The 24455-nt window shown below is 46.9% G+C and overlaps 2 protein-coding genes and 1 long non-coding RNA gene across 3 annotated transcripts; all 3 read left to right on the top strand.

Annotated features, from left to right (window-relative positions):
• The first annotated feature begins 12421 nt into the window (after nt 1-12421).
• Nucleotides 12422-16598, top strand: LOC124174297 (uncharacterized). Its single transcript, NM_001401304.1, has 3 exons — nt 12422-12669; nt 13253-15230; nt 15762-16598. The coding sequence occupies exons 2-3, from the start codon at nt 13403-13405 to the stop codon at nt 16037-16039; spliced, it is 2106 nt and encodes a 701-aa protein (NP_001388233.1). The 5' UTR covers nt 12422-12669; nt 13253-13402; the 3' UTR covers nt 16040-16598.
• Nucleotides 16599-16887: 289 nt separating this feature from the next.
• Nucleotides 16888-18687, top strand: LOC103630443 (40S ribosomal protein S23). The gene is made up of 4 exons (NM_001324181.1): nt 16888-17056; nt 17870-18025; nt 18111-18237; nt 18323-18687. The coding sequence occupies exons 1-4, from the start codon at nt 17052-17054 to the stop codon at nt 18461-18463; spliced, it is 429 nt and encodes a 142-aa protein (NP_001311110.1). The 5' UTR covers nt 16888-17051; the 3' UTR covers nt 18464-18687.
• Nucleotides 18688-22076: 3389 nt separating this feature from the next.
• Nucleotides 22077-24171, top strand: LOC109940647 (uncharacterized). Its single transcript, XR_002263284.1, has 3 exons — nt 22077-23585; nt 23685-23773; nt 23867-24171. It is a non-coding gene; the product is annotated as an uncharacterized lncRNA (long non-coding RNA).
• The last annotated feature ends 284 nt before the right edge of the window (nt 24172-24455 follow it).

Genomic DNA, 24455 nt, shown 5'->3' with positions numbered 1-24455 from the left:
AAATCTACCAGTGCTTGAGTTTTGATGGCAGTGCGAGGTCGGAACTCGATGTCGTGGGATCCCAGCTCGCAAGCCCACTTGGCTATTCGGCCAATGGCTTCCTTGTTGTGAAGAATATCCCCTATTGGAAAACCAGTGACTACTATGACTTTGTGGTCGTCAAAGTAGTGACGCAGCTTGCGGGCAGTTAGAAGTACTGCGTATAATAGCTTCTGAACCTGAGGATACTTTTTCTTCGAGGGGCCTAGAACTTCACTGATGAAGTAAACGGGATGTTGTACTGGATAGGCATGTCCTTCTTCTACTCGCTCGACTACCAACGCGGTGCTTACCACGTGAGTCGTGCAAGAGATATACAGTAGCAAATCTTCAGCCGGTTGAGTCGACGTAACTCGCCGGGGTGGTTTCAGTACTGGTGGTGTTGTCAAGAATTTCTTCAGTGCATCTAGAGCTTCTTGTGCTTCTGAAGTCCATTGAAACTTATCCACCTTCTTGAGTAGCTTGTAAAATGGCAAACCTTTTTCTCCCAGCCTGGATATAAATCTGCTCAGAGCTGCCATACATCCAGTAAGTCGCTGAACCTTCTTTTGTGACCGAGGAGCTTCCATCTTCATGATAGCTTCAATCTTATCTGGATTAGCCTCAATTCCCCGGTGGCTGACAATAAACCCGAGCAAATTTCCTGCTGGTACCCCGAAAACACATTTTTCGGGATTGAGCTTCCATCTATATCGTCTCAAGCTGTTGAAAACTAGCTGTAAGTCTTCGATGAAGTTTTCCGAATTCTCTGTTTTGATTACCACATCATCTACGTAAGCCTCCACACGCTTGCCCCAGTGATCGGCTAAGCATGTTTGAATGGCTCTCTGATAAGTCGCTCCAGCGTTTTTGAGGCCGAACGGCATGGAGGTATAACAGAAAGCACCAAACGGAGTGATGAACGCCGTTTTTTCCTCGTCTTCTTTTGCCAAACTAATCTGATGATACCTGGAATAACAATCTAAGAAAGACAGCACAGAACATCCAGCGGTGGAGTCCACCACCTGATCTATCCTCGGGAGCCCGAAGGGATCCTTCGGACAGTGTTTGTTGAGATCAGTATAGTCGACGCACATGCGCCAATCCACTTTATTCTTTTTGAGTACAAGAACAGGGTTGGCTAACCACTCGGGGTGTAATACTTCTCTAATAAATCCAGCCGCAACCAAGCGAGCTAACTGGGCGCGAATGGCCTCTCTCTTGTCGGGCGTGAAATGACGTAGCTTTTGCCGGATCGGCCTCGCCTAGGGATAAACCTTCAACTTGTGCTCGGCCAGTTCTCTTGGGACTCCCGGCATATCCGCAGGTTGCCATGCGAATACATCTCGGTTATCTTGCAGGAACTGGACGAGCGCGCTTTCCTATTTGTCGTCCAAGCTGGAGCTGATGATGGCTGTCTTGCGCTCATCAGCGAACCCCAGGTTGATTCGCTTGGTTTCTTCAGTCGGCCGCATAGAGGTCGCGGCCTGAGCTTCGTTTGCCGGTACGGCGAGGTCCTCCTCAGGCTTAGAGTTCGCCAGTGTAGAAGGGACCGTTGACGGCTTGGTGGTGAGGGCTGCTTGGATGGCCACTCGGAAACATTCTGCGGCGCCTTGGAAGTCGGCGCGCACAGTTATGATCCCTTGCGGTCCTGGCATCTTCAGTATCATGTATGTATAGTGCGGAATGGCCATGAATTTGGCCAATCCCGGCCTTCCAATGATGGCGTTGTACCCGCAGTCGAAGTTTGCCACTTCAAACCTCAGGAACTCGGTTCTGTAGTTCTCCGGAGTTCCGAAGGTGACCGGCATGTAGATGTGGCCCAGCGGGTATTCCCCCTCCGTCGGCACGATGCCGAAGAAAGGAGTGTCTGACTTGTGGAGCTCCTTGAGGTGAGCCCCCAAGCCTTGGAGTGTCCGGGGGAAGGTGACGTTGATGCTGCTCCCCCCGTCCACTAGCACCTTCTTCACCCGGCTCTCTCGGATCACCGGATCGACGAGGAGCGGGTATTTGCCCGGATGGTCGAAGTTGAGCCATTGATCCTCCCGAGTGAAGGTGATCAGGTGTTCTGACCACCGGTATGGGGCGGGGGGACCGGTGGTCGCCACCAGTATCTGGCGGTCGTTGAGCTTTTGTTGTCTCTTGTTCTCCTGTGACCCATGTCCGCCGAAGATGACGTTGACCTCCCTGTCGACGCGTGGGAAAGCTCCTCCTCCTCCCTCCTCCGGCTGATGAGGTTGTCGTGGTTCATCCGGTCCTCCCCTCGGCGGAGGAGGAGGTAGAGGTTGGAAGGGTCGGCCATGCCCAACGGAGTGCTTGAAGTCCCGACAGTTGCGAAGAGTGTGGCGCATGTCCTTGTGGTATGGCACTGGGCGTCGAGGATGTCGTCCAGCGTGCGCTCGCCTCCGCGAGGTCCTCCTCGGGCGCGAGAGGCAGGTGGTCCGGCGGCGTGTACTTCTTCGCGAGGCCTCTTCTCCCAGCGTTTGTCGGGTGGCTGGTTCGTGTCGCGTCGTGGTGCTGCCGGTGCAGGCTTTGCTCCTCCGATGAGGTCCTGAGCTCGCTCGTCGGTGGTGATGTAGAGGTCGGCTTCCCGGAACAGCTCCTCGGAAGTAGTCGGCGCCTTCTGTAGTATGGCTCGGACAAAAACCGAGTCGTTGGATCCTCTGTAGAAGTCCTCGATCACGGCCGCCTCCGTGACCTCGGGGATGCGATTTCTCATGGTCTGGAACCTTTTGAGGTACGACCGGAGAGTATCATCCCCCCGGCGCTTGATGGATTTGAGGTCCCACGGTTGCGCTGGCTTGTCGGAGAGGGACTGGAAATTGGCGGTGAAACGTCGACTGAAGTCTCCCCAGTCGTCGATGCAGTGTCGGGGTAAATGTCGTAGCCACTGTAGCGCGTCTTGCCCAAGGACGATGGGCAAATACGCGGTCATAACGTCCTCAGATGCCCCGGTAGCTCGAGCAGCGGTGGTGTAGACTGCTAGCCAACCCCCTGGATCCTGCTTAGGTTCATATTTGTCGACATTGGATACCTTGAAGTTGGGAGGCCATTGGATGGCCCTAAGGCGCGGAGTAAGAGCGGACACTCCGCACGTGTCCTCCTGTCGTCGGGGGCGATGTCTGTCCCGGGGAGGGGAGTTGTGATTGTAGTTCCTCGACCGTCCCCGGGTGGTACCGCCAGTTGAGGCCGTTGCCGACTCAGTCCTGGTGGCCTGGCTCTGAGTCGGGATGCCATAATCTCGGTCGTACTCCTCCCGACGGCGAATCTCGTTCTCATGCCGCCGTTCGCGCGAAGCATTGATGGAACTTCGCGCGTCCCGACGACTGTTGATGGCGTGTCGTAGGTCGTTTGGCGGGTGAGCGAGCGGTAGGAGATGGTTGGCCGCCTGGGTGAACAGACGTCAGTAGCCCTCGGCGTCGGGAGTTCGAGGAAGTCTGTCAGCTATCCGAGCTAGTACCCCTCCAACTTCACTCGGCGTGTTCATAGCTCGGGCGAAGTCGGGATTCAGGTTGCGCCCGAAGAATGGATTCTCCCGGCGTTGCCTTGCGTCTTGCTCGGCCTGTTCCTGAGCCCGCCGGCGATCACGTCGTCGGGAGTTCCTTCGTTCTCTGAAGACGCGTTCTTTCGGAGTTTCTCCTATCTCCGAGACCTCGTCTCGTGAGACAGGCTGCTCCGGATCCCGTTCTCCGGCCGCGTGATGTCGTCGAACGTTCCTGCGCCGGTTCCTCCGTCGGCGGGATTCTCGTTGAGGCGGTTCTTCTCTGGGCGCGGTCGGTTCATCGTCAGAGACGGTGGGCGACTCCACTCTCCCGATGAAGAGGACGTCGGGGTAGAATGGTGCTGCTGTCGTGGCGACTTTCTTTCCGTTCTCCTTTGAGGCCGGAGGAACAGAAAGAACGACTTGCTTTTCCCTGGTCTCCTTCTTCCTCGCGATCCGTGTCCATTCTTTTGTCGAGGAAGTAGACAGCGGAGTCTTCCGGGTCAGTGAGCCCTCGGCCCCCGACTTTCCGGAGACGATCTTTTTCCGAAGAGCTGGAGGTTGCACCTCTCCGGCATTTTCGGAGTTCGTTGGAGGAGACTTCTTTTTCGGCGGATCCGCGATACGGTGTAGAATTCCCTCTTCATCCGCTACAGATGAGATTGTCCCGAAGCAGAATACGGATCCGGGACGCATGGTGATCTTGCTGTAGAAAGTGACGGCCATTGAGCTAGCTTGGATCGTCGACACACCCCCTACCTGGCGCGCCAGCTGTCGATGTTTTGGGTCCGACCGCACACCCGGGGTTGCCCCTCAAGGTGTTTCTAGGAGTAGGACGGTGTCGACGACTGTAGCAAAATGGTTCGTGCCGATCGCACGAGGGACAGTGGACAAGATTTACAGGTTCGGGCCGCTTAGAGATGCGTAACACCCTACGTCCTGGTGAATTTGCTTGATGAGCGTGGTTACAAGAGGGCTCTCTGGATTGAAGATACAGAAAGTTGATGTGGGTGGCTAAGTAAGATAGGGTCGATCGATCTGAAGGGGTGCCCCCTAGGCCTTATATACTCGACCGTGGGGCAGTACACGTGGATATGATAACAACAAGTAGCTAAAAGGTAGTGAACCTCTTGAGTTTATCCCTACGTAACCCTCGCCGACTTATCCTCGCATGGCTCCGTTGCATGGGGGCTTCAGCGCGGGAAAGTCGGGTCTCTGTTGCGATTTACTCGCTCGACGTTGTGGGCCGTCCGGGTTTGCACCAATCCGGTCTCACGTCGCTCTGCTTTGTTGGTTGTTTCTCCCCAGGCCCACGAAAGAATGACCCTACGATTTATGGGGCCCTTGGGCCTTTCGTGAGGTCTTTTACTCTTTTAGTGGACCCGGGGGATATCTATCCCCCACAGCCACCACCCAATCCAAATCTTGTAGTGCTTGCTCTACCATGTGTGGCTCAATAGAGAAAACAAAAGAGTAATGCTCACAAAAATGTGCAACACGAGATCTAGTGGTTACCCCCTTTTGAATGTCGCCGAGGATGGTGTTCACGGGGTGATCTCGTTGAATTGCTTGGTGGACTCTTGGGTGTGGCGGTCTTGGTTCTTCATCCTCCTTATCTTGATCATTTGCATCTGCCCGTTGATCATTGCCATCATCTTGAGGAGGCTCATTTCCTTGATCTTCTCCTTCATCATTTTGAGCCTCATCCTCATTTAGAGTTGGTGGAGATGCTTGCGTGGAGGAGGATGGTTGATCTTGTGCTTGTGGTGGTTCTTCGGATTCCTTAGGACACACATCCCCAATGGACATGTTCCTTAGTGTGACGCATGGAGCCTCTTCATCACCTAGCTCATCAAGATCAACTTGCTCTACTTGAGAGCCGTTAGTTTCATCAAACACAATGTCACAAGAAACTTCAACTAGTACAGAGGACTTGTTAAAGACTTTATATGCCCTTGTGTTTGAATCATATCCTAGTAAAAAGCCTTCTACAGCCTTAGGAGCAAATTTAGATTTTCTACCTCTTTTAACAAGAATAAAACATTTGCTACCAAAGACTCTAAAATATGAAACATTGGGCCTTTTACCGGTTAGGAGTTCGTATGATGTCTTGTTGAGGATTTGGTGTAGATATAACCGGTTGATGGCGTAGCAAGCGGTGTTGACTGCCTCAGCCCAAAACCGATCCGAAGTCTTGTACTCATCAAGCATGGTTCTTGCCATGTCCAATAGAGTTCGATTCTTCCTCTCCACTACACCATTTTGTTGTGGCGTGTAGGGAGAGGAGAACTCATGCTTGATGTCCTCCTCCTCAAGGAAGCCTTCGATTTGTGAGTTCTTGAACTCCGTCCCGTTGTCGCTTCTAATTTTCTTGATCCTTAAGCCGAACTCGTTTGGGCCTGTCTCAAGAATCCCTTTAAGGTCTCTTGGGTATGAGATTTTTCCTGCAAAAAGAACACCCAAGTGAAGCGAGAATAGTCATCCACAATAACTAGACAGTACTTACTCCCACCGATGCTTATGTAAGCAATCAGGCCGAATAGGTCCATGTGTAGAAGTTCGAGTGGCCTATCAGTCGTCATAATGTTCTTGTGTGGATGATGAACAACAACTTGCTTCCCTGCCTGACATGCGCTACAAATCCTGTCTTTCTCAAAATGAACATCTGTTAGTTCCAAAATGTGTTCTCCCTTTAGAAGCTTGTGAAGATTCTTCATTCCAACATGTGCTAGTCGGCGATGCCAGAGCCAGCCCTTGTTAGTCTTAGCAATTAAGCAAGTGTCGAGTTCAGCTCTATCAAAATCTACTAAGTATAGCTGACCATCTAACACTCCCTTAAATGCTATTGAATCATCACATCTTCTAAAGACAGTAACACCTATATCTGTAAAAAGACAGTTGTAGCCCATTTTGCATAATTGCGAAACTGAAACATGTTGTAATCTAAAGAATCTACAAGAAAAACATTTGAAATGGAATGGTCAGGTGATATAGCAATTTTACCCAATCCTTTAACCAAACCTTGATTTCCATCCCCAAATGTAATAGCTCGTTGGGGATCTTGGTTATTCTCATAAGAGGAGAACATCTTCTTCTCCCTTGTCATGTGGTTGTGCACCCGCTGTCGATGATCCAACTTGAGCCCCCGGATGCATAAACCTACAAAACAATTTTAGTTCGTGACTTTAGGTACCCAAATGGTTTTGGGTCCTTTGACATTAGATACAAGAACTTTGGGTACCCAAACACAAGTCTTTGATCCCTTGTGTTTGCCCCCAACATACTTGACAACTACCTTGCCGGATTTGTTAGTTAAAACATAAGATGCATCAAAAGTTTTAAATGACATGTTAGAATCATTTGATGCACTAGGAGTTTTCTTCTTAGGCAATTTTGCACGGGTTGATTGCCTAGAGCTAGATGTCTCACCCTTATATATAAAAGCATGATTAGGGCCAGAGTGAGACTTCCTAGAATGAATTCTCCTAATTTTGCTCTCGGGATAACCGGCAGGGTACAAAATGTAACCCTCGTCATCCTGAGGCATGGGAGCCTTGCCCTTAACAAAGTTTGACAATCTTTTAGGAGGGGCATTAAGTTTGACATTGTCTCCCCTTTGGAAGCCAATTCCATCCTTGATACCAGGGCGTCTCCCACTATAGAGCATGCTTCTAGCAAATTTAAATTTCTCATTTTCTAAGTCATGCTCGGCTATTTTAGCATCTAATTTTGCTATATGATCATTTTGTTGTTTAATTAAAGCCATATGATCATTAATAGCATCAATGTTAACATCTCTACATCTAGTGCGAATAGTAACATGCTCAGTGGTAGATGTAGAGGGTTTGCAAGAATTAAGTTCAACGATCTTAGCACGCAAAATATCATTGTTATCTCTAAGATCGGAAATGGAAACATTGCAAACATCTAGTTCTTTAGCCTTAGTAATTAATTTTTCATTTTCATCTCTAAGGCTAGCAAGGGAAACATTTAATTCTTCAATCTTAGCAAGTAATTTACCATTATCATCTCTAATATTGGGAATTGAAGCATTACAAACATTTGAATCAACCTTAGCAATTAAACTAGCATTCTCATTTCTAAGGTTGACAATAGCATCATGGCATGTGCTTAGCTCACTAGATAGTTTTTCACATTTTTCTACTTCTATAGCGTAAGCATTTTTAACCTTAACATGCTTTTTATTCTCCTTAATTAGGAAGTCCTCTTGGGTGTCCAAGAGATCATCCTTCTCAGAAATAGCGCTAATTAGTTCATTCAATTTTTCTTTTTGTTGCATGTTTAGGTTGGCAAAAAGTGTACGCAGATTATCTTCTTCATCACTACAATTGTCCTCATCACTAGAGGTTGCATATTTAGTGGAAGACTTTGATTTTACCTTCTTCCTTTTGCCGTCCTTTGCCATGAGGCACTTGTGGCCGACATTGGGGAAGAGGAGACCCTTGTTGATGGCGATGTTGGCGGCGTCCTCGTCGGAGGAAGAGTCGGAGGAGCTCTCATCGGAGTCCCACTCGCGACATACATGGGCATCGCCGCCTCTCTTCTTGTAGTATCTTTTCTTTTCTTTCCTCTTTCCCTTCTTGTCGTCGCCTCTGTCACTGTCACTGGATAATGGACATTTTGCAATAAAATGGTCGGGCTTACCACACTTGTAGCAAACTTTCTTGGAGCAGGACTTGTAGTCCTTCCCCCTCCTTTGCTTGAGGATTTGGCGGAAGCTCTTGATGATGAGCGCCATCTCCTCATTGTCGAGCTTTGAGGCATCGATTGGTTGTCTACTTGATGTAGACTCCTCCTTCTTCTCCTCCGTTGCCTTGAATGCAATCGGTTGTGCTTCGGGCGTGGAGGGGCCATCTAGCTCGTTGATTTTCTTTGAGCCTTTGATCATCAACTCAAAGCTCACAAAATTACCTATTATTTCCTCGGGAGACATTAGTGTATATCTAGGATTACCACGAATTAATTGAACTTGTGTAGGGTTAAGGAAAACAAGTGATCTAAGAATAACCTTAACCATCTCATGGTCATCCCATTTCTTACTCTCGAGGTTGCGCACTTGGTTCACCAAGGTCTTGAGCCGGTTGTACATTTCTTGTGGCTCCTCCCCTTGGCGAAGTCGGAAGCGTCCGAGCTCCCCCTCAATCGTCTCCCGCTTGGTGATCTTGGTCACTTCGTCTCCTTCGTGCGCCGTCTTGAGTACGTCCCAAATCTCCTTGGTGCTCTTCAATCCTTGCACCTTGTTATACTCCTCTCGACTTAGAGAGGTGAGGAGTATAGTGGTGGCTTGGGAGTTGAAGTGCACAATTTGGGCTACTTCGTCCTCATCATAGTCTTCATCCCCTTCGAATGGTACCTGTACACCAAACTCAACAACATCCCATATACTTTTGTGGAGTGAGGTTAGGTGATATCGCATCATATCACTCCACCTAGCATAATCTTCACCATCAAACGTTGGTGGTTTGCCCAATGGGACGGAAAGTAATGGCGTATGTTTAGGAATGCGAGGGTAGCGTAGGGGGATCTTACTAAACTTCTTGCGCTCATGGCGCTTAGAAGTTACGGACGGCGTGTCGGAGCCGGAGGTGGATGGCGACGAGGAGTCGGTCTCGTAGTAGACCACATTCCTCATCTTCCTCTTCTTGTCACTGCTCCGACGCGACTTGTGTGAAGGGGATTCTTTTTCCTTCCCCTTCCCTTTGTTGTAGGACTCTCCTGATGGAGCCTTCCCGTGGCTTGTAATGGGCTTCTCGCCGGTCCCCATCTCTTTCTTGGCATGATCTCCCGACATCACTTCGAGCGGTTAGGCTCTAATGAAGCACCGGCCTCTGATACCAATTGAAAGTCGCCTAGAGGGGGGGGGGTGAATAGGGCGAATCTAAAATTTACAAACTTAAGCACAACTTCAAGCCGGGTTAGCGTTAGAAATATAAACGAGTCCTAGAGAGAGGGTACAAAACAAATCGTGAGCGAATAAAGAGCGAGACACGATGATTTGTTTTACCGAGGTTCGGTTCTTGCAAACCTACTCCCCGTTGAGGTGGTCATGAAGATCGGGTCTCTTTCAACCCTTTCCCTCTCTCAAGCGGTCACTCAGACCGAGTGTCTTCTTCTCAATCAAAACGGGACACAAAGTCCCCACAAGGACCACCACACAATTGGTGTCTCTTGCCTTGGTTACAATTGAGTTTGATCACAAAAATGGAGAAAGAAAGAAGCAATCCAAGCGCAAGAGCTCAAATGAACACAACAAATCACTCTCTCTAATCACTAAAGCTTTGTGTGGAGTTGGGAGAGGATTTGATCTCTTTGGTGTGTCTTGTATTAAAAGCTATAACTCTTGTAAGGTGTAGAAGTGTAGAAACTTGGATGCCATTGAATGTGGGGTGGTTGGGGTATTTATAGCCCCAACCACCAAAAATGGTCGTTGGAAGACTGCTGTCGCATGGCGCACCGGACAGTCCGGTGCGCCAGCCACGTCAGCGAGCCGTTGGGGTTCGACCGTTGGAGCTCTGACTTGTGGGGCCTCTGGGCTGTCCGGTGGTGCACCGGACAGGTCCTGTAGACTGTCTGGTGTGCAACTGTGCGTGCTCTGACTCTGGCGCGCACTGTAGCGCATTGAATGCGGTTGCAGACGACCGTTGCGCGCGAAGTAGTCGTTGCTCCGCTGTCACACCGGACATTCCGGTGAATTATAGCGGAGCACCCTCTGAAAATCCCGAAGGTAGCGAGTTCAGCGTCGAGTGCCCTGGTGCACCGGACACTGTCCGGTGGCACACCGGACAGTCCGGTGCGCCAGACAAGGGTGCCTTTGGATTGTCTTTTGCTCTCTTTGTTTGAATCCTTTCCTAGTCTTTTTATTGGCTTATTGTGAGCCTTTGGCACCTGTAGAACTTATAGAGTAGAGCAAACTAGTTAGTCCAATTATTTGTGTTGGGCAATTCAACCACCAAAATCAATTAGGAAAAAGGTGTAAGCCTAATTCCCTTTCAAATAGACTTGCTAAATTTAGTCACTTGCTATCCAAACTCACTTAATCTCTAGATTTGACAACTCAATAGCAGCCTCCCTTAACACAGTTATCGTCGATTCCTTCACACCTGCGTGTTCATTTTCCCCTTTTCCGCACAACGAGGTAGTCAGATATGACATGCTCTTTTTTTATTTCCTGTGCAGCAAGGCAGTCACTCACGTCCAACAAGCATGACAACTTTCTCCTCCACCGACAGACCACCGCTCACCCATAAGTCATGCCGCTGAACTATCGCTTCCCAACGGGTCGCGTCGATCGACCTGACCTTCTCATGTGCCCTCGATGTCCACTACGCTCGACTCTACTGCCAGCCATGTCCGATAGGAACAGACCTACCAAAATTAGATTCAAAATTGAACTATTGTCTAAATATGAGGAACTGTTGGAGACCAAGCTATTTTTTTACTCCCCGTAGTTATTTAGCAACTAAGTACGTGCGCGTGCATTGCAATAGAACATAAATTGACGAGCCTCTAATGGTTTAGAGCCCTGGCGAAAGGCGGCATGAACACAATGGTGATGGGAACCCTTATGGGGAACGGTGCCTTGTTGCAGAGGAGCGTGAGTCCGAGCGAGCCACACCACTCAACTCCACGAGTTCCATCGTCCTGTTGTGAGGCTGCATTTGCCACGAGCTCCATATATTAAATAGGTTGTTAAGATCATAATAACTAAAATAATGGTGTGCCAAGACTTTTGCTGCTACGCTCAAAGACTCAAACAATATTGACAAAGCTAACATATATCTTTATCTAATTGACTCATTCTTGATAGGAGAAAATATATAGATCAAGCAAGCATATTAAGGTTATAGTATTGGCACAATTACGCCTTCTAGATAATAACAAATCACATGTGTAGCTCAAGGTTTAGAGTTAGTTTAGGAACTCCATTTTTTAAGGGATCTCTATTTTCCCAAGGAAATATGAACTAATTTTCCTTAGAAAATAGAAACCCCTTGGGAAAATGGGGTCCCAAACTAGCCTTTATAGAGTTTTTTTAAAGAGCTATTTGAGATGCTCTAAGACCCCCCTTTGGTAGGCCTCTGGTTTCTCTAACAACATTTTCGGCTTAGAATCCTATGGTTTCTTGGCTTCTCTAGAGAAGCCAGAGTCGTCATACAATTCATTTGCCAAAATAATTTCTCCTGTGTTTTTTCAATTGATGTATGAGAAGAATGTAGGAGTCAATAAAAAAACTCGGTCGAGAAGGGAAAGACCGCCCTCGCGATATTTCATATAAGAAGAGATCGAAACAATGGTCCTGGCCGGGAAAATTCTCGAACCCTGGCCCCCATCACTAACGGGCCGTGCATCAACTGTCCACTGTGCAACGGCCCAACCGGAGGGTGGCGCACAGGATATTGTAACCTGAGAGTGGACAGGGTACAACTAGAGGATTTTTTAACAAGCCTGAAAATTCGCTCCCGATAGGAATCAAAACTAGGATTTGAAGGTGCTACTCGAAAGTCCTTAACCGCTAGACTAGTGACCCTTTCGCTAGGAGTCAATAGAAACTATGTTTTTTATGCTCTAACTAAAACGGCTCTGTTTCTCGACCGTCTTTTATGACCATTTGCCGTTTGGTAGACTGTGAGCCCGAGCTAGAGCGCTGAAAGAGCCGTGCCAAAGGCCCTAACATTGAAAGACAATGGTTACCAGTTGATTTGAGCCTGGACCGTCACTGATGGGCCGTTCGTATCATTCTGAGCCCGTCGAGTTCGCTTCTCGGGTCGTCGCTGCCCCGAGCTCATGACATGAGCGGCAGGAAGCAGTGGCTGCGCCGTCCCTCCTTCGCTGCTAGCCTGCTACTATGAAAGTCCGCCCAAGTGGGTCACTCGTCACGCCCATCTCATTCATTCCGTCGCAGGCTCGCAGTCGCAGCGCCGTTGCGGACGCAGCCACGCAGGCGCAGGAGGCAAGACGGGACCTCGCCCTCCCCCGCCTTGCCTTTGAGTGCTTCCACTCCACCTCATCAGTCGCCGCCCCCGCCCCGCCGCGCCGCGGGCCCCTCCACCTACCCTCGGCGCCCGCCCTTCTTGGCCCAGCGCCCCTGCACATCTGCCTGCCCCCCCTCGGCCGCCGGCGGCGGCGATCGCGGGTAGCCGCCCCAACCGGTGAGTCACGGAACTTGTCCCAGGGTCGCTTGGGGGCCTCGCCAGATCCGATCCGGCCTCGGGTGGCTGCCGGTTTCTATCCCGGGTCTGCGGCGCGCGGCTAGATCTTACGGCTTGGGGGGTAGTTGCCGTTCGCTTGGATCAGTGGTCGGGATCGGTGGTTTGGTGGGGTTGCGATCCTGGGTGCCGTTAGCCAGGGGGAAAGTGGTGGCTTTGGCTCGTTGCTAGGGTCTGGGATATGGAACTGCTAGTGTTCGTCGGTTGTGATTTGGTGCAGTGTGGGTCGGATGAATGGTGGGAAGCTAGATTGAGGTTTAGAGCTGTTTGTCTTCACATGTTATATTGCAGGCGTCGGTGTTGTTCGTGGATTGGTAGTGACCTTGCTCCAAGGTTTCAGTTTAGAGGATGTCTTCGTCTTTTAAGGCATGGTATTCCTAGCTGGGGAGCTGGAAACCTACTTTTGTACTCTTCTGAAAACGAGAATGTTGCCATGGTGTCCAGCATGGCAGTGCATTTCGTTTTTTATTTGATTTCGGCATTTCGCCACGCTAGTTTGCAAGCTAACTTTTGAACTTTTCTGCAGGCCGAGGTTGCATAGAGGTGCTGGTATCTTACTCTGCTTCTGGTTATGCTATCTGCCTATGACTTCAGCTTCCCAAACTTCTCCCTGCTTCTTGCCCCTGGTTGGTAAAAATCTGTAACAACTGCTGCCCTGACTGCAAAAGACGCAACTATGCGTCTTTCTTCTTCTCTTCAAGATTTGCCGACCTTCACCAGAATTGATGCTTTGGAAAGGGGTTCTAGCGTAGGCAGTGATCTGAGCTCAGGGCGCCCAAAACCTGTCCGCATGCTTCAAAGAGATGGTGCCGTCGCAAGCTTTTCAAAAGAAAGAACACCCCCCTCATCGCCGACAAATAGAAAGAAATGCATGAGAGCAGCCGGGTGTGCTATTGCATTGATCTTACTGGTGTTCTTTGCGTATGGTTCATGGAGATATTTTCATGTGTTCCTCTCTGAAGGAAGATCTGAATACTATGTTGTTCTTGATTGTGGCAGCACTGGTACGAGAGTTTATGTCTATGAATGGCATATTAATCATAATGACGCAAATGCATTTCCTATTGTTTTGAAACCTTTAGGGAATGCTCCCAAGAAGAAATCTGGTAAATTAACCCGACTATATCAGCGAATGGAGACAGAACCTGGATTGAGCAAGCTCGTTCACAATGAATCTGGATTGAAGAAGGCAATAGAGCCCCTTCTTCAGATGGCTGAGAAATTGATCCCTAGACATGCACACAAGCACACTCCACTTTTTCTATATGCTACTGCTGGTGTTCGCAAGCTACCTAGTGCAGATTCAGAGTGGCTCCTGGATAAGTCCTGGGATATCCTGAACAATTCATCATTTTTATGTAGTAGAGATAGAGTTAAGATCATTAGTGGCATGGATGAAGCTTATTATGGATGGATAGCTCTTAACCACAACATGGATATGCTTGGCACCTCATCATCTAAAATGACATATGGTTCACTTGATTTAGGGGGATCATCATTACAGGTTACATTTGAGAATGATAAATCAGTGCAGGATGAGACAAGCATTCGTCTGAGTATTGGTTCAGTTGAACATCACCTCAGTGCTTATTCTCTTACTGGTTATGGGTTAAATGATGCATTTGATAAATCTGTAGCACATCTAGTGAAAAGACTGGGAGGAGTTGCTAGCAATGGCAAGGTTCAAGTCAAACATCCCTGTCTACAGACTGGATTCAAGGAAGATTATATTTGTTCTTACTGCCATCCATTGAAACAAGATGGAAGTCCCAGTGTCGGCGAGAAGAACAGTGGCAAAGAGAAGCAGGGAATAGCTGTTGAACTGGTCGGAGCACCTCAGTGGAATGAATGTAGTGCTCTTGCAAAAGTAACAGTCAATCTTTCTGAGTGGTCCAGTGCAAGTCCAGGGCTTGATTGTAACATCCATCCTTGTGCTCTTGCCTCTAACTTTCCCCGACCATATGGGCAGTTTTTCGCTATCTCTGGCTTCTATGTGGTTTTTAAATTTTTTAATTTGACTGCTGATGCGACTCTAGGTGATGTTCAAAAAAGAGGTCAGGAATTTTGTGAAAAACCATGGAAAGTTGCAAAGAGTAGTGTTCCTCCACAGCCTTTTGTAGAACAATATTGCTTCAGAGCTCCTTATATTTCATCACTACTGAGAGAGGGATTGCAGATTAAAGATAGTCAGGTGATAATTGGCTCTGGCAGTATTACTTGGACTCATGGAGTTGCTTTGCTGGAGGCTGGTCAAGCATTGTCTTCACGACTAGATATTCAAGGATACCGAATACTGCACAGGGAGATAAATCCAAATATTCTCATAGTACTGTTTCTGATTTCAATTGTGTTGGTCATATGTGCCATACTATGCGTCAGCAATTCGATACCAAGATCATTCCGCAAGTCTTATCTGCCAATTCATAGGCATAATTCTGGAGGCAGTTCTGTTCTTGGTATGGGATTGCCTTTCAAACATTTATTATGGAATCCCATTAGTTCAGGTATGCGCAAGTGTGTTTTTCTCTTTTATGTTCCCGCCATCTTGGTTTCTCCCCTTCTGTATAAAGTTAACATACCATGTAAGGACTACAGGGTTTGGATTATTTTCACCCCGGTTGGCTGCTAGATACACTTGTTTTAAGACAAAGGGCTCTTAACTTGTTTCGTTGGAAAGCATAAAGCAACTTGACATTTCGTTAGTTTTCCAATATTCTACTATGTAACCTTCTAGGAATCAGCTTTACGTAGAACTGTTGTGTGGTGCAACTTCAAGGACGTGGGACCTTTCATGTTTTCACTTCTGCCTTATGTTACAAAATGCCATTTGGACTAAACTTTGTGATGTTACCTCAAATGTATCTATTATATCACCAATCCTTGTGACTCTTCTCTACTAAATGATACTACACAGAATGAGTGTTTTTCGTCACATGAATTCAAGTTATCTTTTAAGTTCTTCAAAAATACGTGAAACTTACTTTACTGTAACTTACCTTAGATAATCAAACATTTGAACTTTCTTAATTTTGCAGGTGATGGTAGAACAAAGACACCACTGAGCCCTACTGTTGCTGGGTCAGATCCTCATCCATTTGCAGGACTAGGAGGCAGCAGTGTCGAGCTTATGGAGTCCTCGAGGCAATCCTTGGGTGCCTATCACAGCTATTCTGTTGGGAGCTTAGGTCAGATGCAGTTTTCTAGCGGGGTGAGGAACCCTAGCCGAGGTCAGACTACACTTCAAAGTCGGAGGTCGCAATCAAGAGAGGATCTCAGTTCTTCACTTGCTGATATTCATTTTCCAAAAGTGTAGCACTGCATCAAGGAATGACTAGAATGAGATCCTTACATGCCATAACAAACTCTGTAAATAATAGCTCCAGAGTTCGAACTGCTTGATTTCTTCTCTAATCAGAAGTCAATTTTGTCTGTCCGCTTACACTTCAATGAGGTTTAGGATTCATATAAATGAACTTATGACTTGTGCCTATCCTGGACATGATACATCCATTCATCCCATTGTATGTGCTCAAGAACATACCATAGCAGTGAAGTTCTGGTAGTGTACTGGAAGATATATTTATGCCGTTCACCAGACTGGTTGACCATGGCTACAGCCTACAACTTTATAGATCGATTGTGCTGCAATCAGGGATGTTATTTTTTTGTATCTGAGACATAATAAAGGTGCATGTGGTCTCATGTACTGTTGTACCCTCTAGGCTCTAGTGGCTCTGTGAGGTTACTCTTCTTTCCTGGAATACCTTTTGATAGGCTACTCTGTGGTATCAACTGAAATCATGAAACACTGACATCAGTTCTACTGGATTATCTAGTTGCGTACTGTGTATACACATCTATTGAGTTTTTTTTGTTGGCATAGTATCTACTTTGATGACACTGAAAATCAGTATAGGAACATTTGGGCCAATGTTTTTCCTCGTTGAGCTGAGTTTGATCTGTATTGCACATTTGCTTGTGGATCGTTTCAGGTTCCTTCGGCCGTTGTATCCTGATGGCCTAAATTTTTTCTGAGATGCTTCAGCTTGTGTAGGAAAATTCGTTCTCATATCTTGCTCACTTGTCGACTCTAAAATTTAGAGTCCACATACGACCGAAGCACCCGCCAGCACGAATCGTGACGCAGATCAAGCAAACCCTAACTGCCAACCCTACTATATTTTTTTTTTCTTGCCCCTCTCGATCCCGCCGCCGACGCCGACGCCGCAGCCGCAGCCTTAGCCTTGCCTTCGAACTCGAAGCCCGTTGCATCCGGCTACCGCAGCGTCGCCAACCGTCACAGCCGGTCTCCTCCCTCCGCTACCATGGGGTGAGTCTCCCCCGTCTCGCTCCAGTGTCCTGCGCCCGTGCTCGTTGTTTCGAGGCGTTCCTTCGCCGCAGCAATGCATCTGCTTTCTCTCGTTGATGCGTAGATTTCGCTGCGTGCCTTGTGATCTAGCAAGTCTTCTGATCTGGTTAGAGAATGGAATCGGGTTAGAGGCGAAAAGCAAAAACCGAGCTTATTGACGGTCCAGTGCTGATCAGATTATACACCGTCAGTGCTAAACATATTCATAAGCTACACCAATCCGTTGCCGCTGTGTAGTCATGTGCTCCAGGATTCCAACGCTTGGGTCCTTGAGGTTATGCGTGGCGGCATACAAGTCCTCTATTAAATGGGTATCCGACGTTTTAAGATTCTCCTCTTCTGGGTTGATATGCCTGTGGTTTTTTTTTTGTTATGTTGTAACTTGTGAATGCCAGTACCCAGTCGTCATCCATCAACGTTCTATAGATGGACGGATATGCTTGTTTGGTCTAGCCGTCTAGCTAAAAGAATGGATTCGTGTGTGGCTAATGTTTACAGTCTGCTAGGTGAAATGTTGGTTGTTTGCAACACTCATACAATTCAGGGTATAAGTTAAAAATTATCTCAGTACTGAATTGTTCACATTGTTGCATTTTGATGCACGATTGTAGTTCGTGCATTTCCTACATGATTTTTGTTTTGCATGGTAGGGTTGTGTTGTGTCATGGCGAACATGTTTATGCACTGGACATGGAAAATTGTGGTCATGAGTTGCAGATCCTGTGATGTATGTATGATTTAACATATCACCTTTTAATTCACATCGTATCACAGGAAGACACGCGGTATGGGAGCTGGGCGCAAGCTCAAGACCCACCGCAGGAACCAGAGGTGGGCTGACAAGGCATACAAGAAAAGCCACTTGGGCAATGAGTGGAAGAAACCTTTTGCTGGATCATCTCACGCCAAGGGCATCGTTCTGGAGAAGATGTACGTTGGATATGGGAATGATCGGTGCTTTTATTATCTTGTACTTGCTGTGCTTGGGCTAAGGTTTATTGCTTCCACTGTGTAGTGGTATTGAGGCCAAGCAGCCGAACTCTGCCATCCGTAAGTGTGCCCGTGTTCAGCTGGTGAAGAATGGGAAAAAGATTGCTGCCTTTGTGCCAAATGATGGTTGCCTAAACTACATCGAGGAGAATGTATGTGTTCCTTGACCAGTTCGCCGCCTTGTGGTGATTGTCAAAATCTATGTAATGAAAAAGCTAACCATCTCTTTTGCTGTAGGATGAGGTGTTGATTGCTGGGTTTGGTCGTAAGGGCCATGCTGTGGGAGATATCCCTGGTGTCAGGTTCAAGGTTGTGAAGGTATCTGGTGTGTCGCTGCTCGCGCTCTTCAAGGAGAAGAAGGAGAAGCCAAGGTCTTAGATCACTTTCGATAGTCAAGAATGGAGTAAACTGACAGGCTCTACTATGGAGTAAACTGCCAAGGTTTTAGATCACTTTCGATAGTGAGGTTCAAGGTTGTGAAGTTTAGCGACAGAGCTGTTAATTCTGAGCTGTACTTTTTGTTAACATTGCTATCGAGACTCGAGAGTTTTGTTCCCATTTTGAAGTATTAATATTGCATCGGCATGTGCCGATTCTTACTGAGATGTATGTTTTGATATTTGCCCCGTTGTTTGTTTTGCCTCAACGCCCTTTTGATCTCTAAAAAACATATTTATTAATACAATTTTAGAAACAAATTATAACATGTAAATCAGTTAAAAATGTTTCTGTAAATATGGATTTTGAAATTTTCTGATAATAGGGATTTGGTGAAATTATGGAGAATGAGATATAGAGTACAAAATTTAGAGGACGTTGTTAGAGATCACGAAGATATAGAGTACATAATCTTTTAGAGCGTGTGGTAAAAAATAAATAATATTTTTTATAGCGGAATCTTTTAGAGTGTGTGGTAAAGAACAAATAATCTTTTTTTTTTTTTGGGATTACGTTGAGTTGATGGAGAGACAAAAAGCTAGCCTCCTTTGAATATAGGTTTTAGGTGTGGTCAAGCAAACCACTAGTCTGCCTAGTTCGCTACTCTTGTATCCAAATCTTCAGGACTAATTTGAGAGCTATTCTGTTTCGGGCAATCCGTCTTCATATCACTAATCACCTTACCATCAACAACGCCTTCAACCGCACTAGCAATAGGTCAAGACCTAAAGTAAGCGGAAGCCAATCCTTATGAGAATGATAGGAGGGAGGCTAATCCGAGCAGTGGTAGATGCTCTTTATAGTTGTTCAATATGGCTCTTCAAGCTGAATGCGAGGAATGGAAGCAGTAGCAATGTCGGAGGGAATTAGAGTGAAGAAAATCTCCTTCTTATTCAAATTGAATAAGAAAGGGATTTTTGCCCCTACAACCTCTTCCGGTTTTCTGACTCTCAAAAGCCTTCAGTGCTGTTTGGCTCCCGATGAAGCGTGGTTGTGTGACTCGTGGCAAAACACACATGAGTGTGAATTATCCGTGGATTTCGCATGAACGATATCTGATCCGAGCGTGAGGAATTTGTGCCTCTGAATCTTTTAGGGTGACATGTGTCGTTGGCACTCGCTCTGTCCCTGTCGCTATCTCCTCTCAAAAGTTCCTTCCTTGTAGATGCGAGAGGTGGCACCCGAAGCCACCAGCGAGCGGGTGAGTCGGGTCGCTTCCAGATGCAGCCAAGCCCGCGCGCCCTGCCGCCACTGTAGCCGATGGCAATCATACGAGTATATGCTGGCCCAGCGTATCCCTGATGGTGATTTGGTTTAATACACGCTGTTGCTTCGCCCTGAAGCCTTTGCAGGCAAATCAACGGCTCTCGGTGTGATATCGGGAAACAAAAGAAGCTAGTAGTATAGTTTATCTATATTCTGTCCGAGGGCAATAAAATACGCACGTATGTTTGCCGATGACGCAACTCACTTGCCTTCGAAAGTGCCCCCGATTGATACCTTATCAGAAATCATTATTTGGTGTGTGTTTTATTAATTATAGCCCCTTTTTTCCGCTTTATGGCCCGATCTTTCGGTTTTGGGTAAGACTCCTGTTTTACTCTTACGAAATAAACTTTAGCTTTCTACTAAACTTTAGTCGTACGAATTAAAGAACTAAAGTTTAGCTCTTTAGTGTTTTGACTACTATAATAAAGTTTAGCATATTGAATAAAAAGACATTTATGCTCCAAATGCGGAGAGAGAATGTGGTTGAAAGGTATGAGGTGCAAAATGAGGTTCTCTGGCCACGTTTAGCTCCTTTTAATACCTCTTGAGCAGCTTATTAGATAATAGGTGCTAAATTTTATCACATCATCATTAACTCTCCTGTTTAGATCACCAAATGCAGTGGCGGACCTACAGGGTATGCCAGGTAGGCCGTGGCATACCCTGTAGAATCTAGCCCACTTATACATATAGTTCCATTTGCAGCCCAATAAACCAGTAGAATACATAAATACGACGATGACTCTTCGTCTGTTCCGCTTCCGCCGTTCCTCCTTCGGCGCTGCGACTGCAACGTGCTGCGATTGCCGATCAGCGATCTGCATCTCTGTCTGGCCCTTGGCGTCTGCAGGTGGTAGTCTGCAGTCTGCTTGAGTGCTTGGTAGACACAGCGACGCGCCGACAGCCGTCACTCCGTCCGTCAGCGGTCAGCCGGAGCCCGGAGCCGAGCAGCGCCGCACCGGCACCGCAACAAGGCAACGAGACGAGCGTACTGCGTATAGGCTAACAGGCGTACAACACTACAGCATAGCGATCCTCTATTCCTCTTTTGTTTTCTCTCGCCTGATTGGCTGATTCTGAAATCTGAATTCCTGATGGCTGATGTCCAGACCTATTAGTAATCAAGAATTCCAGAGGTCCGTAAGTTTTGATACTCATTCATCAAATTGCAAATTAAATAATTAATATGGATTGCATTTTTGCAGTTTTGCCCCCTTCAGATGCAGACTGATTAGTGATTACACGCATACCTCATAGAAATAAAAGGTAACCCCAATTCATCCTCTGATCAGCAATGGCCACTCAAAATCAGGTTACGGCTATCTGCTGCATTTTTATTGCAGCCATACTTCGGAAACAAAAATAGCTCCTAAATTATTCTAGCATATAGAGTATTTCACTGAATGTTAATGCATCGCCTATTTTGTTTTGTAGAATTATTGAATTATGAAGAGGAATGGAGACATCGCATCTCTTTTTCAGAAATATTCATCAAAGAAGGTTGTTGTTTCATCGTCTCCAGCTGCAACTATGGTGGAAGATGAACCTCAAGTGCAGGAGAGAGTTACTGAAGAAATTATGAACCCTATACCATCTTATCCGCCATCAATTCCAACTGATGATGTCTCGCCGCAGCCAACACCGGTTTATGATATCAATCGCCTTCCACATGATCCAGGTGAAAGAATGCCCATCCAAAGTTACCCTATTAATGATCAAGATGCAATTCGTAGATTATATATTCTTAAAGGTCCATTCCAACCATATGCACATGAATTTCCAAAAAGAAAAATAGGAAAGAGATATCGTCAATTCAATTTCGTTTGGTTTCATAAACATCATTGGCTTGAATCTATTACTACTCTATAAGACAGCAAGGAGGGCGTCCACACTTGTCGTGCCCCCGCTCCCGCACATCGCGTCGCCCCATCTTCCCCGACTGTCGTCCCGCCGCAGAAATCTCGCCCGTCCCTCCCCCCTCGCCCGCACGTGGACCCGCCTCTCCTCGCCGTGATCTCCACTTCTAGCAATGACGTCCGCGCAATCCACTCCCCCCGATCTGTCTCACCTCCATGGAAGTATTCGATTTGTCGCTCCCAATCTCTGCATCGCGTGGACGCCATCCATGGAGTCTCTGTACGTATGCGCGATTTACTCCCCCTCCCCCCGATCTGCCGCTCCCAATATCTCCCTGGAAGACCGATCTGCATGGTGTGGACGCTCCATGGAGTCCCCACCCCGCAACCCCGCTTCGTGCTGTGCGGCGACGCGATCCTTGCCGACCTTCGCGAGCCAGCGCCGCGCCGGCTCATGGAGTGGGACATCTAGCAGCCGAAGAAGAAGTTCAAGAGGGGCGGCAGACGCTCGTTCGCTGCGTAAGACGATGAGGACTTCAAAGCCGACTCCAGCGATTTGGATTTGGAGCTCACAGAAGGGGCTGACTCCAGAAGGGCTTTCTCCAGAGGTATTAGCTCAAGCTTATTTTCTATGGTGGTATACGTATTTTTGCGTTTGATTGTTGCAGACGATTAGAATCTACGAGTTGGTTGGGGTGCCGCCGCCGCCGCAGGGAACCCCTCGCTGGCGGGTCTGGTCGAGTCCGGTGCGCTTGTACGCGTATCGTGGCGGCAGTTTGGCCCTGTCCCGGCGTGGTGGCGGCAGTTTGGCCCTGTCCCGGCGTGGTGGCCGCTAAACTTCATGGAGCTCGAGGACGTGTGGATCCTCGGCACCTCGCACCTCTCCGCGTCCTCCACACCGTCAAAGGAAAAGATCATCGTGTAATTGAGTTGTCTGCTGCCAAATTTTTACTATCATCAGTGGTTACTTTCTTTCTTCTACTTGAAATTACTCGTGTCGTTTAGTGTTGGTGTAACCCAATGCCTGTAAATGACTTCGTAGTCAGAACTGATCTTTTTTGTTTGTTTAGTGTTTACTGGGTGCAACTGTTTGCTTCATGTTCCACAAATTGAACTGACAAACCTATCATCTGTTTGTGCTGCTGCATCGGCTTTTGGTTTACAACAGTTACCAACTTTAGCAAGTTTGATTTCTCATTTATGCTGAGATAATGCTTACCTCTGTTAGTGGTGTTTTAGTGTGGTTCGTTATCCTCGCAATCCTTTAGCAAGATGGCATACATAGACTAACTGTACAGTGTCACCTAAGACAGTATGCGTGTTGAATTTTGCCTTCTAAATAGGTTTTAGATAGTTTTCGGTATGTTATTATTGATTGATTTAAGAACTGGCTTGTAACCATTTTTGGCAACTTTTGTAGCACAATTTTTTATGCTGCATGTTATGATCTTAGAAATCAGCTTGGGTCTGAGACCTGATTATTTGGATTGACTAAAAACAAGCTCATCCAGATTTACCAACTCTGATGCAGGGCCCCCTCATTGAAGAGCCTCCATCTCTGCCTGTGCCATTACATCACTAATCAAGGTTTTGTAGAGGCAGTTAATTGCTTCCCTCAGCTCGAGGAGCTAGACATTACATTCTGCTCATTGTATGGCATCGTGTGTGAGACTGCTGGGAGAGCCTGCCCGACAACGTCGTCGTCTAGCTCTGCCGGAGCAGGCAAGGACGTGTATCCCCTTAAATGTTATGCCGCTTAAACAAATGCTGTCAAATCTTCTTCCGGGAGCGGGGCTAACAAACCACGTTGCAGAGCCCTCACTTCGGAGCTGGAATCATGTACTCGTCCAGTGCCAACGAGCCGCTTTTGAAGTCCAACATGTTCTCTCTCGGTGGCTCCAAGTTCTTAGGCGCAATCAACAGAAGCATCAACTTGGGTCAGATCAACCGATCGCTGCCTCGTGCTTACCACTTCTCATTACCCATGGGACTCACAAAGACCTGCTGATTTTGTTGGTTTCTTTGGACTGGCACAGGTGGGCAGAGCGCTCTTGCTCTCCGTCTGCTCCGCGTTGTTTTTCCTTCTAAAATTTCTACCAGTGCGAACTATCCGTTTGGAGGAGAGGTGCTTTATAATAAACTGACATGTATTTTTTCTCCATATGTTATGTGATAACATATCAACTGAATTCTACTACCATATACTGTATTTTGGTAGTTCCGAGCAACTAGGAGAGTTTCTGAAGATATTGGAAGTACAACACAAAAAGGTCAGAACCACTTTTCAATCTAACCAGATGTTTATATGTTTGGTGGTGAAGCTACAAAAATTCTAGACTATGTGGAATATTTCCCAAATTGAGTTGGTAATGGAAAGTAAAGGACTGCAGAATGTGCCGCTTCTGGTCTTGAAGGTTTCCAACATGGTTCGTCAATGGAAAGGTAGTATCGGCTTGCGAAATATATTCCTAAGCCTACAGAATGTAAGCTAAAATCACGTGCTCACTGTGTACATTTTTTTCTGGTAACAACAGCTTTTTCTGAAAAGAATGAACATCCTAAATCCTTACTCTCTGTAGATAAGAAGCATCTAGAATAAAAGATATCCAATGCCTTTACTATTTGTACGGTAGATTTTTCTTTGTCATATATCATAGTTACCTCTTGAAGTACATTTCATCAAGTTGTAGTTAGCCCTTGATGTACATTTCAGCTTTGATGTATACTAGCACAAAACAGAAAGAATCATTATGGTCGAACTACTACTATAATGAGAATTTCACATGCTACTGCTAGATTATCTTGTA

This window comes from Zea mays, chromosome 6, assembly GCF_902167145.1.
Source record: "Zea mays cultivar B73 chromosome 6, Zm-B73-REFERENCE-NAM-5.0, whole genome shotgun sequence".
Taxonomy (NCBI): domain Eukaryota; kingdom Viridiplantae; phylum Streptophyta; class Magnoliopsida; order Poales; family Poaceae; genus Zea; species Zea mays.
Note: the sequence above shows the minus strand (reverse complement) of the source record. Positions and strands in the feature narration are given on the sequence as shown.